At 37.8% G+C, this 19,631-nt stretch overlaps 1 protein-coding gene and 1 long non-coding RNA gene across 2 annotated transcripts in view; both read right to left on the reverse strand.

The window, feature by feature from the left end:
- Positions 1 to 330: 330 nt before the first annotated feature.
- On the reverse strand, positions 331 to 1,488 carry LOC103139788 (uncharacterized). The gene is made up of 3 exons (XR_476443.2): positions 1,399 to 1,488; positions 857 to 884; positions 331 to 673 (listed from the first exon to the last, which is right to left on the reverse strand). It is a non-coding gene; the product is annotated as an uncharacterized LOC103139788 (long non-coding RNA).
- A 9,216-nt stretch (positions 1,489 to 10,704) lies between these two features.
- Positions 10,705 to 19,631, reverse strand: part of LOC103139789 (junctophilin-1-like) — a 37,474-nt gene continuing 28,547 nt past the window's right edge. The window contains exons 5-7 of the mRNA XM_007554613.2: positions 14,514 to 15,247; positions 12,299 to 12,395; positions 10,705 to 12,134 (exon numbers count right to left, since the gene is read on the reverse strand). Of these exons, the coding sequence (XP_007554675.1) occupies positions 12,315 to 12,395; positions 14,514 to 15,247 (815 nt within the window). The 3' untranslated portion in view covers positions 10,705 to 12,134; positions 12,299 to 12,314. The remainder of the gene's footprint in view (positions 12,135 to 12,298; positions 12,396 to 14,513; positions 15,248 to 19,631) is intronic.

Here is a 19,631-nt window from a genome sequence, read left to right on the forward strand (position 1 = left end):
AAAAGGAAGGAGCTTTGTAGTTTGTTTGTTGTGGTCACTTTATATTCAAGAGGGCTGCGCAGTAGATAGAAAGGCATTTATCCTCTATCCAGGATATCCAGAACCCTAAACATTATGCCCTCTGCATGAACTTTTTGAACTGTTGTCATCAGCTGTCAGGCTAACTGTAGCAACCGTATCCAAAATGGAACCACAAGCTGGCAAAAACAGACCTACCAGCCACCTTGTGTCATTGCCGTGGTTTTTCTTTAATCTTACCTAGAGATATTTCCCATCATTAATCTCTTTACTGCTTCTTCACAATGTTTTCAAGCTTCAGGAAATGTCTACTTTTGTTGTATGTTATTTAATGTACAATTAATACACCCATTTGATTTGGAATCCACTCCTTTTACAAAAATATCCCTACAACACAAAAGTCTTGCCAGGCAAGAGAACCATAAACAAAATGCTGATCAAAGCATTTTACAGCTCAAAAACAATTTTTTAATCATAAAGAAGAGCTCAAATGCCTTGGCTTAGTCCTCACCTGGGCCACTTAACATGGCTTTGATGGTTCCCGATGTTAAGGCATGTTCTCTTTTCACAATGAATTCATGGCCGTCTGAGGAAATGAGCTTCACATACATGGCATCTGGCCCTTCACAGCCACCAAAAGTTCTCTCCTCACCATCTGTCAAGTCATAATATAAAAATGACAATCTGAGACTAAATAGCACAGTGGCAAACAATCTCTAGCCGTTTTTTTCAGTTAACTACCGAAAAACAAACTGTGAAACAGCAAATTGATTTTATGGACTGACAACAGAATTTTTTTTAATAAAGGTAGAGATAAATGTGTGACGTGACTCCTCACCCATCTTGTTCCGGGATTTCTGTTAATCCTAAAAGCCAAAGTAGAAAAACACAGAACATAATTTAATTCGCCTAAAATTTAATTGAAAGATGTTAAAATGGGTAAACATCTGAAATGTGAAACTGGTCAATTCTAAATAATGATTAGATTATTGACGGTAAAAAAAAATTATGTAAGCCCCATTCGGTTTACTGGAAGTGATTTCTGACAGTCACTGCGGAACTTTAAATTTAGCCAAGATAAACATTGTCCAGAAAATCTTCAGACAGTGACTAATGTACACATAAATATGTATAACTATGACATAAGCATGGCTATGTTTTTAGGAAGTTTCAACCATATCGGCAGCGGCCTGTTTGTTTTCAGATAATGTTTTTAAACGCGTTCGCGTTAGCAGTGGTAGCTAAAGGAGCTAACTCATTTTAAAATAGACAAAATATCTTCCCAATAACTGATCTCTGTGTAAACAGCATAGCAGACATTTATTTCGGGAAATAATACAATAATGGGCATTTAGTCAAGATAAAAAAAGGTGTTCTTACCGCCGTGTGGATAACTGAGCTACGGAGATAAAATTTCAGCTAACGTTAGCCACCCGGAACTAATTTGTTGGTGGTACCCGGTCGGTCCGCGATAAATGTGTTCCGTGTAATTTTTTTTCCTACCATGTGATATAAATATTTACATTTAATAAATACATACATTATGTATAAATATATTTTTTATTAATTAAAAAAATAGAAAATTACAAATTTAAATAAATATGCTCAATTATCCATATTTCTAAGAAACAACAGAAATACAACAACATATGGGCCAATCTCAAAGAAATACACTTTCTAAAGAAATAACTTACATCAAGCGTATTCATATACAAGTATATTCCCCGTGTGCTTCTTTTTTTTCAGAGGCCCAGCTTGATGATAATCTTCTGATTTTACCATATGGAATTCAGACTAATTAAGCAGTTTCAGTTGACAGGAACGTGTTTTGTAAAGTTTATTTGTTTTATTTTTATTTTTCTAATGATGTAAAACAAACAGCTGCCAGAGTTCAAGTTTGGATGTGATTATGTTTTAAAATAAAAGTCAAGGTGGTGGTACTTGGAGTATAAAAACCTGAGAACCACGTGGTAAAATGACTTTGAATTTGCTCTTGATTTACAGGTCATTGCGCTCTTTCTCCAAAAGGGGGCGCCTGTGCCTCTCTGCCTCCACCTCCCTTGATGAGTTAAAGCAGGTGGTTGTGGGACATGACAGAGACATTTTGCTAGCCCATAAATCTGGATTCAACAGAGAAGACGTGTACCGTGTACCCCTTATACATTTTCATAGGTCCACCCAATAGAAATGAAACATATCATTAATAATAAAACATATCATACCAGTTTTATCTATTTATCTATTCATTTGATTTTAGAAAATGTAAAAAGTACACCACTTACAGTGGAGCTTTGCTACAAGGTTGAATAAAAGAACCTCCTTCTTAAACCAAATAATTCAGCTCGTCGTTTAAATCAAAAACCTGTTAAGTTCATTCCAGCCCATTAAGCCCTTAAAACTCCAAACTCCAAAGCTATGTTCATAGTGTGACTTTGCCCATATCCCAGTGTGGAGTACTTTCAAGAGGAAAAGTGATGACTGGTGAAATCTGAGGCTTCCAAATGGACAGAGTTATCTGAGCTGTGACACTGACAGCTTGAACTCTGAGTGTGACTGTAAATTGCGCCGTTTGAACCAGAAGAGTTCACAGAGGGAGCACAGTGCTCCTCATATGCCGGGGTGATGAATTTTTGTATTGATTAGCACTTTGTTAATTTAGGATGTTTTCAAAAGGCCAACAGATTTTTGTTTTCCCTAGACATCTCTGGCCAGTATTTAATAACCGAGTGTGCCTATTGGTGGAACAGATGTCAGCAGCGACTCATGTAGAGGTGACATCTGACCTGGAGTTTCTGTCTGAGCTTTAGTTATCCTGTCATTTTATCTTCCTGAGTGGTCTTGCAACCTCTGCCACTGTCTGTGCTTCTTGTAAACTCTCGCACACAACTCACCCACAACTCACTCACGACCAAAAACAATCACCGACCTTCCATTACACCATTAGTACTTGATCATAAGTGGGCGGGAGAGAGCAGCCGCTTTGATGTCTTTCTGATACGACCCGCCCTGCTGCAGCTGCTCTCAGCTCTATTTTGGGGGGAAGGCTGCTGCAGGCCTTCAGAACAGGGCTTCCTAAACGCAACACATAAACATAGACAATACATGCAAATTCTCTTGTCTGGCCCAGCCCCAACGACAGTCCCTTCAACCACTCTGAAGACAGTTTCACACGCCTCTCAAAGCTGGTGAGGAAACATTAGGGTGCAGGTAATAAGCAAGAAAAGGCAGCCGCCGTTTTATAAGTGAAGCATGAGACATATCACATATTTTTCATGGACCAAAAAACATGCATTCTGTTATATACAGTGCCTTGAATTTTAATTCTGCATACAATCATATCTTGATGTATTTTATTTGGGATTTTATGTGGTAAAGAAACGCAAAGTAGTGCATTATGAAGAAAAAGTTAAGTTTACATTTATTTTTACAAATAATATTCTGCTGTACCAAACTGCCTTCTGAAGCCATCCAATTAGTGTCTGCTTGTTTGTATGGTTTAAAGAAACTCAGTGTTTTGAACTTTTCTGGAAGATTATTCCAGATTAGCATAGTTAGATCAGAAAACATTGTCCGTGCTGAAGATTTCACAGATTATGGCACAAATATTAAGCTGCCCATTGAGTATGACTCATAGAAGTAGCCAAAAGTTGCATGGTAACTCTGGAGAAGCAGCAGAGATCAACAGCTCAGGGAGAACAATCTGCTGACTGGACCATTAGTGTAGTAGCTGTGCACTGCATAAATGTGCCCTTTAGTGGAAAGTGACAAATGGTAACCCATTGTTTTGCTTAAAAAAAGTTTTAAAAATAGCTTCTTTTTTTTTTTTTTTTCCTAATTACTTAAATGAGCCATGTAGCAAATATACAGACAAAACATACTCTGTTCTAATGAGACCAAAATTAAACTTTCTGGCTTAAATATAAAATTATATGTGTAGCAGAAAATTTATAATATACTGCACATCACTCTGAACACAGCTTTTTCACGGTGAAATGTGGTGGACATAGCATGATGCCATGGAGATGTGCTTCTTCTGCAGGTACAGGGATGCTGGTTCAGAGCTAACAGGAAGATGGGAGCTAAATATAGGACAATACTTGATGAAAACCTGTAACAGGCTGCACAAGACTTGAGATTGGGATGGAGGTCAACGCTCCAGCATGGAATCAGAGCTACTGTGAAGTCATTTAGATTAAAGCATATCCATGTGTTTGAATGGCCCAGTCAAAGTTCATGGCTAAATCTAACAGATTACCAGAAGTAGAGGTTTCATGATCCCTGGACTTTCAGGTTAGTTTTGCCTTAGATGAGTGTTCAGGTTCTTTTGGTGTGACTCGTTCCAGTGTTATGTTCTGTTCTGTCAGCTCATCGGTTCATGTCTTATCACAGCTGCAATTGGATCAACTTGCTCCTGTTCTCCGTAATCACCTCCACGGCATTCAAATACTGATGTGGTCAGTCCATTCCTTTCCAGATCCCTCCTTTGCTTACCCAGTGTTATCCTTTTGCACCTGTCTGATTCCGTGCCTGTCCTCCTCTTGTGTTTCTCACCAGTTTAGATCTCTCCCCACTTCCCCAGTGTGCTCTGTAAGTTTATAATTCTTGAGACTGCAACTCTACCACAACAAATCATGACAGATGCTGTCCATGTCATCTGTCTGAGCTTGAGGGACTTTTATTCAATATTTTCTATTGAATAAATATTTGCACCAAATTTTGTTGGTTTAAAGAAAATGATGAAATTCATGTGTCCTCTTCCTTCCACTTTGTAATTAAACAACGTTTTGTCTTTGCTGATCACAATATTTACCATTTAAGCTTGAATTATTCCCTCACTGAACACTTAACTCTTTTGCAGCATACATTAATCCTAGCTTGTTTATAACACCAGTTTAATAACTCAATACCTGTCAAATGTCAGTTCACTGCATCTTTCTGACCGGCGTTTTAATGAAGAAGTACGACATAAAACCAGGTCAAATTTTCTAGTCATGATGTGGAACAATGAGGTGGGGGCATTTCTGGCATTTCTTCCCTTGGGGTGGGGGGTGGGGGGGTTAAGGCTTGTCACAATGAATTTGGGGGTGCTGTTCCTTTAGCCTGCAGCCATTCACAGTGCCTTAAAATTCTCATGTCAGTCCTGATTTAAAGAAGCTCAGTCGGAACACGTAAGCTAAAAACAAAACCAAAACTAAAAACTCAAGTGTGAGTCATGAAACTACAAATTAGTTTAATAGCTTTATTCTTAACAATAATCATATTTAACACTTTTTTTCCCCCAATTTTTACTCATGTGGTGTCAAAGATATAATAACAGTACATTAGACTGTTATTTTATTTGAACCTGTTGTTATTCCATGTGCCACGTTGTCCCACATACACTCACTCTAGTAGTGCAGATGCTGTCCTGTTTTTCTTCAGAGACCCAAACAACTGGGTATAGCAGTGCTGTTTATCAAACAGACACAGCGTACTGGAGGGAAATAGGGGCTGACTTCAATGTCTAATGTTGAGATGTTTTGGAAAATTACAACCCTGTGAGAAGTAAGCCAACAAAGTGTACCTGTTATTATGGTATGATGCTGTTCTTGTCTGTAAACCCAGAAACACAGGGGGAATTTCACTTGTGCAAAGACCAAGTGATTTGCTTGCAACTTGCTTGGAACCCTGACATACAATAACACACACACACACACATACACACACACACACACATACACACACACACACACACACACACACACACACACACAACTAAACTTATGTTTTACTTGAGTGCAGCCATTTCTCTGTTTTTGATGGAAGCTTTAATAAGCAGACAAGTGGACGTGACAACTAATAGCTTGGGCCCAGTGCGCTACTTTGTTTGAACTGGTACGGCTCACCGTAAAGAACCCCATAAAAACAACCCTGTGAGAAGTGAGCCAACACAATGTAACTCATTTGCCATTAAATTAACAGGGAGACAAACCTTGAGGCACATATTGGATTATGTTGATTTGTTTTAGAACTCACTAAAACAGTGTGTGAGAACAGGTTTATTACTGCGTAGCTCTGACAAGGCCCTGCTTCTTGTTTATATAATGAGACACAGCATATGGCTTGCTGTAAATGACAGAGCGACAGTTTTATAGTTTTATAACAGTCTTTTTTTATTTTATTTTATTTTTTTTACTCTTTGTATAACAGATGATGCAATGGCAATGGTAGGGACAAAAATTAGATCTGGTCAATACTGATGTCTAAGCAGCAGTTTGGAAAACCGCTGGGCTCTGATATTTCTTCACTGCTCGCAAATCTTCAACCAGTTCTAGAACTGGTTGAAGATTTTTTTCCTCTGAAGGTGGAGGTTGCATGCTAAAGAAGTTAAAAAAAGAAAGTTAGACTTAAGTTTTTTTTATTTATTTTTCACTTCACCCATTTGATAACGTGACAAAAATAACATTTATACGTAAAAAAAGGAAAAAAAAACTTTTCCAAATATGAATTATTTTTAAATGAAGAAAGCGATTGAAAACATAGTCCTATCTGAAAGTAATTGTCACTGAACCTAATAATCCTTATGCATTTTGTGAAATGAGTCTTTCAGTGGAGAAATGGTGGACCACTCTTCTTTGGACAATTATTTTAATTCAGCCATGTTGGAAAGGTTTCAAATATAAACAGTCTGTTTAATGTCATACCACAGCAGCAAACAGATTTGTGTATTGGCTTTGACTAAGCCACTAAAAACCTTAATTTTTTTATTCTTAAACCATTTTGAAGTGGACCAAGTATGCAATGTATTCATCAGATCAGACTCACCAGTTTCTCGTCACATTAATCACCGCTCCTCTGTCTTCGCCTATTCTTTTCCGGTTTCTTCTTTTGTTCTGTTTCAGGTGCTGTAATCGTCTTTCTGAAGATCTAAAACGCCGCTTTGGATCTCGTCATGATGTTGAGGCTAACTTAAAAACTCAGAGGCACAAACAACTAAATGTGTGACATTCACCAATTCAAATGCAAACATTTCTGGTGTGTCCTAATTTAATCCTGAACAGAAATTGCATTTTGCATCGCATCTTATGATTATTTTTAGAGCATATTTGCTTAGCTTTTAATGTTCATTTATATGACTTTAATTACTTAGTAACTTTGATATTGATATAGACATGTCTAAATATGTTTGAAAAACACAAAAGCTGTGTTTTTTTTTTGTTTTTGCTCCTCATCTTTTCTTGGCAGTGCAGGTAGTGTAGCAGTCTTCATTTGAAAAACAAATGCATTTGTGAAAGATTTTCCTCACTCTTTTTGTGTTATTTTCACTTTCTCTGTGTAAAATTATAAATTGATTAAAACATATTTTATTGCTATTACTTTCCTGTTTGTTTTGCTTCTACTTCAGAGTTCATTTCTACTTTGCAAAACTTTTTCTTTTGTATTTGTTGAAGGTTGAAGGTTTTCTGGATGTGACAGGCACATTTCTCAGATATCAAAAAGGAAACCTTCAAATAAAGGTCCAGCATTTGAGCCTACTGCTTTGTCTTAGCTCACAACTTTTCTCTTCCCAATATGATTCATCCGCTTTAATATAAACTGCAGAATAGCCTGTGGGTCTAAATTGTAGCTGTCCCTGCAATTTGTTAAATACCCCGCAGGAAGCTAGGACTTAAAAGGGTCTGGTTTATATTCGTCCAAGACGGCTGGTGCAACCAAATCTTGTCCAGCTTGCTGTGCCATATTAGAATAGCAACAGAGATATTCTATACTATTAGTGACAAGTTCTGCCCAACATAGGTCTCTTATGTGTTCTCTGGACTATTCCAATGAAAGCCAAACTAGCTAAACAATCATAAGTCAAAAGAAAAACTTCCTGTTTTTGTTTTGTTTTCTTTTTTAACTTTTTTCGGTGTGTTCCAAACAACACACACAACGTAGCACATACCAGGCAGGTGCTACTGCTGCTGGTGTAACACTACACTAATCTAAGGCCAATCCACAGTGGAAACAGTGTGAACCGACTTGAGACAAACTACAGCACCTGCTTTTCCTTGCACGGCTAATGTGAGACCCCTACTGAGATTCTTTGATTCCATGCCTGGTCTTTTCCCCCTGGATCTCATTATGAGAAGGTCAAAATTAGGCCAATGTTTTGCTTGGAGATACACAGAAGTGATTACAAGACTGGGTACAAGCATATAAGTGGAACTCTTGAAATGTCCTGATTCATACTTGTTTTATATTTCATTGGAAACCAGTGACGTTTTGAATAACTTCTATTAGGCTCAATTTCTGTAGATATATTGCTTAGATGTGCTTTAGTCACAGTTGTAGTCAAGACGGGCATGAAAAGCAAATTTAGGTTTTTCATGCCATCTCATATTGCAGATCAGCAATCTTTGAACAAAGGTAAAATTTAATTGACACAATTGCACCTATTGTTTTAGTGGAAGTGGGTGAAAAAGTATGCATACTTTAATATTAATAAAAAAAATAAATAAACATCTGAAAAGTGTGGTGTTCATTTGTTTCAGCCCACTTTACTCTGATACTTCCAAATAAAACCATGTGCTGCCAATTCCTTATAGCATCGTCCAGTATAAATTCAAGGATTCTGTGAAGGTCACGGAGGTTTAGAAATTATTGGCGAACAAAGAACCTTCAAGAAATGACCGACTGCACAGAAATTATATGTTTTAGAAGCAGCCAAAGGCTCATGTCAACAACGGAGGATCTGTAGAAGTTTATTACTCTGGTTGGAGAGATGGCGGCTGTTCAAAAGGCATGAAAGATAAAAAGAAACAGGAAACACGTTGAAGAAGTGACACGTTGAGGAAAAATAACACTGCGCATCACTCTGAAGACTACATCCTCACATGAACATGGTGGCAGGAGCATCATGCCGTAGGGATGGGTTTCATTCGTCAGGGACTGCGAGGCTGATCAGAATTATTGATCAAACTGATTACAGGCCAGTTCTGGAAAAAAACCTGTAACGGGCTGGAAAAGCCTCGAGCCTGGGGAGGAGGTTCACCTTTCAGCAGGATGACATTAATGTGTTGGAACAGCCCAGTCGAAGTCAAGAACTAAGATAATGTTGTAAATACGGGAATTGGAAGCCCTGTAAAGTCTTGACACATATCAGATTTTCATTTGTAAACATTTTGAAAACCATGTCTAATTTTACTTCTTCTTTTCAGGTATGCACTTCCTTGTGTTCCTCTGTTAAAGTCACATAAAATTATAATAAATACACAAAAGCGATGGAAAATAACAGTGAAAGTAAGATGGTAGAATATTCTAACTTTATTATAGGCTCTTATAAGAAGAAAGGTGGAAAATGTTTGTCCATTGAGAAGCACTTGGACAAAACGGCTTACAAGATGAAATATTCACCAAAGAAGTTGATATAGGTCTTTACTGTGCAGGATATAAATAAAGGACAATGTTGTGATTTAAAAAAAGCTGAATAAAAGCTTAAAACCCTCCTCTGTGAGGAGGGCAGCTGTGATTCTACTGGTGATGGTAATAAAAATACACAATAAATGCATCATTTTGTTTAACAAGGCATAATAACTTTATTTTGTACACATAACTTCATCTCCAAAGACTTTGCACAAATCAGTGGGGTATCGTGAACCTTAACATATCAAAACTCTCCCACAGGTTTTTTTTCTTCATAAAATCCTCAAAACAAATACATCTGCCCTTCACATCCCCAAATGGTACATACAGTATGACCAATTAGAAATAAAATATCTATGGTTTGTTTTCTCCACTTTCAAACATTATCATATGTGCATTACATTACCACTTACAAACAAAAGTAATCTTCATTGTCAAAATACAGATGTGCAAATTGTTAGAAAAATACCGACTCATACCAGATTCTGGATTGTGCTCTGTAAAAATCCTTACAAACAGTATATAATAATCTATATAGAAATTTCTCCAACATGCAATGTTGTATTTCAAAAAAATATCCAACAGGCTGTTCTGTTAAACCTTCTAAAAGACTAATCTTCACTTTTTTTTATTTTATTTTATTGTCTATAGAATATTACGACTAAATTTCAGTAGTATGTTTTCCAGTAGTTTGTCCAAATGCCAAACTGGTTCAAGAATTGTTCAAACGTTTTCTGTTGCTCATTAAAATTTTTGACAACAATTAAATCTAACCTTCGGAACAGATTTGCAGTCGTTAATATACATATATATATATATATATATATATAATTTTTTAAGCCCTTTTTATTTATTTATTTATTTATTTATTTATTTGGTGATGACCAATGTTTTAACAAACACATCAGTTGTACAATGAATAAATATTCCATCTTGGTAGAGGTGACAGTAAAACGTCCACCATATAAATAACCACTTTGGAAATCAAAGAAACTCATGCCATACCCGCAACAAAGACTACAAGCAGCTAGGATGAAGCAAGTCAAAAGCATGGTTCAGGTGACGACAACAGTCAAAACATCTCCCCTCCCCCCTACAATAGAGTTAAGACAAGGATGGCATCTATTTCCCTTCCCTCCCTTCCTCATCTCTTTTGAGGTAAACAGTAGCACTGTTAAAGACTTCTAAAGGCATATTTTCTTCTCCCTGGATCCACATTCCCCATGGTCTAAACCTGAATAAAGTTCCACTGTCCACAAAATCCAGTCTCATACACATGCACGGCTGGGCTTTTTTTTATTTTTTATTTTTATACTCCAGCAGCTTTGGGAAGCTGTGGTTTTGCATCTCAGTTGTGGCGTGAAACGGTGAAAGCGAATAATGGACTTCATTAAAGCGGAAAGGGTGTAGGCATGTACAATAAAATATATTCTTTTCTCTTCTCATTTCATAAATAATATAAGACATTTGTTACTTCACTCTCACAGAGCTATCTGCCTTTTCAAGAATAAACCAAGTTCGTCGTCACAATTCCTGCCATTGGTGAACGCCGTATTAAAAAAACAAAACAAAACAAAACAAAAACAAAAAAAAACCAGGCTATTCAAATCACCTGTGTTTGACAAATAAAAACTGATTTTTTTTATTAGAATAGCAGAACACTATCTCTGGCTAAATAGATTATAAGCCTTTGACAAAATAACAAAAAAAAAAAAGATATTGCACTTTCAAAAACATGGATGTGTAATGTCAAATTACAGCTCAATTGGTAGAAATGAGTAAAATTTAAATAAAACGGGAAAAAAAACAAAACAATTATTTTACTCATTCTCTGACAAAGTTTCTACAAGCATAAAAATGCAGGAAACCAACAGTTGGAGGACAACAGTGACGAAAAGCTACATAACAACAACAAACAAAAAAATTTAAAACTGTACCATGCACGGGGAGTGTTTCAAAAGCAGTGTATCCTGGATTACAATGGACGGAGCTTGAGAAAGCTGCAGGGATGTTTGGATTAACAGAGTAAGACTGGCTAGTGACCGTGCAAGCACTGACTGCTGGCAACGGTCGTGCGCGGTTTGCTCTTGCAAGAGTGGCTTGAACCCCAGTAAAACCCTCCAAACACCCAAGTCCCTAGCCCCATCCACAAACACCATCACCGCCCCCCCTCCCTCTCTCTCCTCCCCCTGTCTCTCTCTCACTATCGCTCTCTTGGCCGCCCTGGGGCTGGGCTCACATCTCCCCATCAAAACGTCAGATGGCAAAATAGAAAGGCAGCTGTTTGCTCCCGTCAACTAAAAGTGCATCTCCGCACTCCTCCAGCAAGGTCCGTCAGCCCACTGCTATCTCTGCCAAGGCAGTGAGAGTGGGCTACAGAGACCTGAGCTTGGGTCAGCACACATGTAGGTTTCAAGAACTTCTTTTTTCATACTTTGTACGTTTGGTTGCGTTTTCACTTTTTTTTAAATTTTTCTTCGGGTTTTTTTTTTTTTTTTCAACTCACTAGACATAACATTTCACTTCTGCTTATACAGAAGCCAAAGGAGTGCTAATTGACAGGGTTGGCCCTAAAGAGGGCCAAAGACAGGTTGATAGTAGTGATGCCTCTCTCCTCATTCTCTTCGGTGTCATGCTGATTCCTAAACACCTCCGGCCGCCCCCGTTTCTCACTGGCGCCATTTTCACTTTTCAAGGCCGGCAATGCAACTGTACCAGTTGCCATGGTTTCACTGCAATGTAGAGCAGTCTGGATTTAATTGGCCCCTTGTCACATTTCAGATATGTACACAAATAAAAAAAAGGACATCTTTGTATGGCATGCATCATGTCTGGGTTACTTTTCCGCCGTAGAGCAGAACTATTAAAGATAATACTTTTATACAAGTTAACTTACCATAGAAACAATATCATCATGTCAGAAAGTGGACAAATATAATTGCAAGGCCAATATTCAACAGCATTACCATAGCAACAAGGATTGAGTTAGGACCCTGCGAAAACAAAAAATAACATTAGTCTATAACAGCAACACCCCCATCCCCAAAAATGGGAAAAAAACAATTTTCATTCATTTCATTTAATCAGTAGGTAACTGTTAAGATTGAAAGCAGTCTTGCCTGTTTGTTAAAATTAAGCTTTAGCTAGCAACTAGTATCTTAGCATTGCACAGAAAAAGAATACAAAAGTTAAATGTCACTTGGATTCTGCAAGAAATAGTTTCACACATCAGTTAAAATATATGTATTTTCTCCCCCATATTAAATATAGCATCAGTTATAAGTACCATACTTCCTAAATACTAACATTACCTACCTGCGGTTAGCTTATTGGGCTAGGGATTAGCTTTTAAAAGGGGCCAAACATGCTAACTTTCAAAGTTGGCATATTTGAAAATTTCCCTTGTTCAGTACCTCTATTCCCTCTATTCCATTTTCACCCTTTATATTATGTTCATGTAAAAAAAAACCATTACTTAGGTGTTTTAGCATTTCAAATCCTACTTGCGGTACTGCTGTTTAATAAATTGCCATAAGGTATTCAAATTATCAACAGCAGTAGTAAAATCTAAATCTTGGGTAATGTAACTAATCCCCTTGTTTCATGATGCAGACATAACATTTGTCCTTTAGCGATGTAAACTTAGATTGCCCTGTGGAAGAATTACAAATGTCACCCATAATAAATTTTGAAATATTTTTGTCTCACACAAATGTTTCAGATCATTTCACATTTTAATATGACAAAGAATATGACAAACTGTACAAAATTAGATTTTCAAATTAAGCTGTCCAAAACCATCCTGTCCCTATGTGAAAAAGTAATTGTCCTTCAGCTAACAACTGATTGGCTACCTTTGTTGTAGCTGAGATTCAGTCTTTTCCTTCACTGTCGACACAGGTCATACTACAGGATTTCAATTAGACTTAAATCCAGACTTCACTTTGATTAGGCCACTCCAAAGCATTAACCTTACAGACTTGCTGGTGTGTTTTGATCATTTTCCTACTGTTTAACCCAAGTGCTCTTAATTTTAAGGTCACAAACTGATGGCCATATATTCTTGTTCATGGTGTTCTGCTTAAGAGCAGAATTCACTGTTCAAGTTGTGAAGGAGAAAATAAGGCCCATACAGAATCTGCGCTAGTTTTATGGTGCAACAAAAACAAAAAGTTCTACTTTTGACTCATTAGTCTACAAAATATGTTTTACCAAATTGTCTTGGGGATCATCAGGAAGTCTTGTTGGCAAATTTCAGATGGACTTTTGTGTTCTTTTTGGCAGCAGTGGTTTTGGCCTGGATCTCACCTCGTTTTGTCCAGTCTTTTACGTGTTGATGAATCATAAAAGCTGACCTTAACTGAGGTAGCTGAGGTCTGTAGTGCTTTAGATGTTTTTTTTTCTGTTTTCTTTCCTTTTTCCACTTGTGGATAATGAGTGTTACTGTGGTTCTCTTACTTCCTGGAGCCTAAAAATGACTTTATTGCTATTTGTAGGTGGATAGATGTCAGGCATGTTGGATTAAGGTAATTTCCTGATTTTACTGGGCTGACGGCAATGAGGCATAGATGTGGGTAGAAAAATTAAACCAAATGGTCACTAATTACAGTATATTCCACATTTACCAAAGGGGTCAATAATATATTTATATGTGGATGGATAGGTTGGTTTGGATAGCTTTTATACCTTAGCAAATAAAATCATTTCAAAACTCCATTTTGCACTTAATCTGGTTATATTTTTATGAAGTTCAGAAACATTTTAGTCTGACAAAAACAGAGAAGAAATCTGTGAAGTGTGAGACACTGTAATGATATGTCCCTACACTAAACTACAAGTAAAACATGTAAGATTAATTTTAATCATTGTTTGTAAATGGAAGTATGAAATGCCCCCCTAAAATGGCTGGTATAAAACATTTAATGGTAGGCAGCACCATTTTTACCTTAAAAAGCCAATTGGGAAAATTACTTAAAAATACATATACCATCTTAGCCTCAGGCATTTGAATGTTAGTATATCAAATTTAGCTTCAGGTACTGTGATGTCAACTTTTTTCATCTGGTCAACAATAGCCACCACGAACTTTGGTTGAGCTACGGCATACTTACTGTTTCTTCTGTGCTTTCTGCAATTTCCATGCTTGCTTTCTTTGTGTCTGCAAGGCTCTTTGGTTTTAGGGAATCTTGCTTCCTGAGTTTTGGGTCGCTCTTGCTGTCCCGAATGGAAGGTGTCTTAGGAGTAGGGGTAGGGGTGCTGAAAGACTTAGGTTGCGGGGGCAGACGTGCCAGAGCTTGGGCACTGGGCTCTTCTTCCACTTCCTCAGGCTCAGGAGGTGGAGGGCCCCGTGGAGTGGCTTTAACGTAGTAGCTGTGATATTCAGAGTGGAGCTGGCCATTGACTGGAACAGTAGGAGGCTGCACGGGAGGAGCGGTTGCTGGGGCCTGTTGCTGAACTTTAGTTGGTTTAGGAGGAGCCTCAATGTGTGCATGAGAAGTCTTAGGCCCATCGGTGAAGGATAGCCTCTCTTCTTTACTTAGCTTCCTGCTAGATCGCTCGTCCTTGCTGGCCTTATAACTGGACTTCTCTTCTTTGCTTATCTTGCGGGATGGTTTTTCCTCTTTGCTCGGTTTGTGACTGATGCTGTTGCCAATCTGGCCAGTCTTCTTCTTAGTGTCAGGTGAGGGGGGAGGAGTGGCTGCAGGGCTAGCGACAGGAGAATGGGGTGGAGTTGTGCCTTTGCGGTAAAAGTGAGGAGAATCATGTGGGGATTCTTCCTTCTTTTCAACAGGGACCTCTTTAATTTCCACTGGCTCTTTTGACTGTTGTTTTATGTAGTCTGGTCCTGAAAAGGGAAAAAGAAGTAACACACATTGTTATGGGAGCCTCAAGTCCACTTTGAATGATTACTGGGATTATGTCACACACACAAAAAAATACAACTGTAACTTTTACAACTGTAGGGATACCATCTTATTTAAAAAAAAGCTATGAAATCAAACGAAGAGGAATGAACTGTTTCAAAGACTGATTAGCCTTTTTTGATATGCTCAACTGGAATTGACTCAATTAATTATTAGGTTTCAAAAAGCTTCAGAGGAACATATGTAACATATGTACTTATTTCTTACTACAATACACTTTGTACAGCTGGTACGTAAATATCAAAATCAAAGTGGTCAGTATATCCAGTCCTATATCTGCATAAACAGCCTTATTGTGGAGTGCTGGGGGCCTCCTGTACTCATAATCTCCATTTACCTTTCAGCTATGTGGCATTCCTAATTTGTTTTTGAACTGCCACGACCAAGACCCAGTACAAAGAGAAAGGAGGGACATGTAAACATGTGTGGGACTTAACATATCTCCCCAGCTTAATTTCACACCATAGCTCAATAAGAGTTGCAGCTCCATGGGCGGGAGTGAGTAATTTCGCTCTGTTTGGGGACAGATTCCTGTGGAGGCGGTAGGGGTTCCTAACATGTTCGAGATGGTTTTCACCATCTAGAACATGTTTCACAACCCCTACAGCCTCAAACAGCTTCAGGTCGAATGCTTTCATGACAACTATTCTAATGTGATTCGTACAAACTTGAACAGAGGGAAAAAAAAAAAAAAAAAAAACCCTATTGCTTTTAAGAAATTTAAAAGCTGATTTTACATCCTCTGGATAGGAATCACCACAGTCTTGCGAGAATAGTGAAGTAAAGCCCATTCTAAAGTTTGAAGGAGATTCACAAGACATGTACTGCACCTGGAGTCCAGAGCTTCGTGAATATTTTAGAGCATTTCACTTCCCTCTGGTGACAACCTTATTCGAGATGCAAATTTATTTTTTAAGCAAGAACTACCAAAAGCACCTGTAATAATTTTAATGACCCAAGTGTCACTCTGCTCAATAAGCCAGCATACAAACTCCATAGACAAACTACAGCGTATTGTCACGAGGAAGAGTAGTGAAACCACATCGACATCATGTTTAAAATGTAACACTCTGTATGTATAGAATCCATATTGTGAGTTTTTACTTTTTAAATGAAATTGCTCGATTAAACTTTTCAATGATATTAGAAGATATTCATCTCAAAAAGTACATTTTCCATATTTCTTCTTCAGATCACTGTTGCCTCGTTAAGCTTACTAGAATTCAAGCTTTTTGTCTAAGCTGCAGCAGTTTGCCAGTTCTGCTTATGTTAATCCACGGCACATTTTCTGCTCCAGTGCACTCTTACCAACATACGAGCGCTCTCTCCTCCTCATGCACAAATGTGGGCAATCATACAACCGTACAAAACATAACAGATCAGCCCTTTATGACCCAGTGTAACTCCTCCTGACCTTAATACGATACGAATGGCAGTTAAAAAGAGAGAAGCTTTAAAAAAAAAAAACATGAAAATTTATATATAAATATGTGTGCGCGCGCACGCAAACACAGCAGGAAGAAGTACATTGCCTGCATTTCACATCTGTTGCCAGCGGGCATTAGACTGAGTTCAGCTGTCCATTCCTAGGCAGCCTGTTTTTCATAATTTCATATTATAGGACATTGTGTAAATTATTGTTACTGGTATTTACAGCTTAAGTTCTGTTTTTCTTGAAGAGCTGACAATCAAACACCTACACAAGCCTGTTTCTGCTTTATAAAAAATGATAGGGCTTCCCTGCTGCCTTGTCAGGCTAGGAGACAACAGTAACCAGAAAAAGATATTTCTCCTCCACTGCCTCATGGCAAATTGTTGATTTAAGTGGTTTGCCGGTACTGTACGGCAAGTAGAATATCACCTTCTTGGAATTAAAGTCCACATGCTCTCCCCATATATTGAGTTATGCTCTCTTTTATTCACAGCGCCTCTTTAGTGAAAGTTATAATACACAGATTTGTGCCATTTTGTTTTGTAATAATTTGATATATCTTCCACTTATGTAACTTAAAAACAAACATGGTGCAACTTTGACCACTTTTCAGACATAAAATAGAATCTCAAAGTTCTTGATTTTGATCACCCTATGACATAGCTGACTGGCACACTTTGATGGTCCATATAAGTAGGTAACATAATCCTACCCAAAAAGTAAACTAAACTTTGAGTCATTTTTGTGAGAAACAGTAAAAGTTTAAACTAGAATTTGTTATTTGCAGCAGCTATTCACATCCGAGTAGAAAACTGTTCACTGTCACCACAATTCATTCAGATCAAGAACCTAACAAACTAATTTCTATATGTTTGTATGAAATATTGTTTATCCAGTTAGATGTTTCCTAAAATCTCCGACTCCAACTGGCAGATGGGAGGACAGGACTGCATATCCTTCCTGTCTTCCTGACAGAGTGGATCTCACGAGTGTGCTTTTACCAAATGTATTTTTAAGTGAAACAGCAAGACTATAATAAATGATTTAAAAGTTGAATTCACTTATTTATTTGTTTGTTCATTAACTAAAGTCCTAATTTGAGGGAGGTTCACACTGGCTCCAAAGTATGTTATCCAAATGCATCAGTCAGGAGAAGGCTACACAACAAAAATCCCCATTCTTTTAAACACATGCAGTTTTTATAAAACGGACCATGCTCAATAATTGGATCAAATATGGGAAATGTCTCTGAAATGGACTGCAATACAGAAAGTAGACAGGAAGACTACTCAGAGGCCAACAGCAACAGTGAAGGAGCAGGAGGAGTTTCCAAGAAGTCCTCCTGTTGTCTTTATATGTTTGGACAAAGGAGTAGGACTGCAAAACAGAAGCCTTTGCTTTCAAAGAAAACATTCAGGCTTAGCTTAAATTACCTAAAATCTTGTGGGAGAATGTGTGAATCTGCTGAAACACAGATTGAATTTCTGCCTACAGGGTAGGCAAAAATACACATGGAACAGTATTTAAAAATGCCACAAAGGAAACAATAGTGGGTGCAGCATTATGATATGGGTTTTTCCTAGGGTTTATGTTGAAGCAGATAAAAAAATATTAGAAAACTCCAAATGCCTGTTAGTTTTGACCTGTTAATTGGGTTGCTGCTAGAAAGCTAAAGATGAAGATACTTTTTTTTAGGCCTGCATCCAAATAAACAAAAGAGGGTGAGTTCACCATTTTTAATTTCTTTATTTTTCTTTTTTTTTTTTCATTTTGTGGTTTTTTTTAAAGTTTAGTTGTACTAATGAAATTTCCTATTTCACGTGGGAGTAGCTTGAAAAAGATCAATCCTATTTTTCTGTCACAAAAACCTGACATTTAGATACAAGAGTATCTAAATGAGAGCCCCTCTCTTGTGCATGGGTGTGTGAAGAGTTACTCACTGGCTGCTGTTCAATGCAACGGAAAGAAATTATCTTTAAATAATTGGAGAATTAAAAAAAAAGGTCAACAATGGGGAACGTGCATTTCCTGAATGTTTCTGGAAATGACTTAATAGCCCAACAACGAAGGTTAAGGTTTTCCTTCAACAGGTTTAATTAGTAGATTCAAAAACAAAATTGCAATATGATATATATCACTAGTAGGCTATTTTTAATAGGCGACTATTAATTCACTTTACATTCTGTTTTCCTGAAAGTCAGAAGAAGTTTCTGTGTTAGGTTAACTTAAGGGAAAACTACTGAGTGAAAACTTACACCCCATCTGCTGCTATGAATACACAGCAACACCTGCTCGTGTCTGCCTTGCAGCCCTGACAGCTAGTGGCTTTTATGACCCCACCTGGTTCAAGTACACCTTGACAGGGTCAAAAAGGGTGGAGCAGGATCTCTCTTGCCGTCCCCTCCCAAACCAACCCACCCCCACCCATCTCTCTGGTGAGCGGCTGAAGGAAGGAACAGCTGCTGTGCGAGCGCAGGAGCAAAGTCCTCTCAGTGCATAAGGATTTCAACTATTTCTCCATTAGACCTCTGTGAGCACACATCAGCACCAAATATAGCCCAATTAACGTCACGCCACAGGCCACGCCCAGAAAACCCCCACTACTCCCCCTCCAGGGTGCTGTGTGTGTGAATCAATCGGAAAGGTCAGGGTCCTATTTGCTTTGACCCTCTCTTTCCTTTTGAAGTGCATAGTCCCAATCTTAGTGATAATCTGCCATGAGTCTGAAATGCTAATTACAAACAACAAGAGATATGGACCCATAGTTGTAGTTATATTATTAGAAACCAAAGTATGAAGATGTGTGCATTTAGAAAGGAAGCCATATTACACTGGAAAAGTCATATTATTCTGATTGAATTCACTCTGAATAT

Source organism: Poecilia formosa, unplaced genomic scaffold (genome assembly GCF_000485575.1).
Source record: "Poecilia formosa unplaced genomic scaffold, Poecilia_formosa-5.1.2 Scaffold64, whole genome shotgun sequence".
Classification (NCBI taxonomy): domain Eukaryota; kingdom Metazoa; phylum Chordata; class Actinopteri; order Cyprinodontiformes; family Poeciliidae; genus Poecilia; species Poecilia formosa.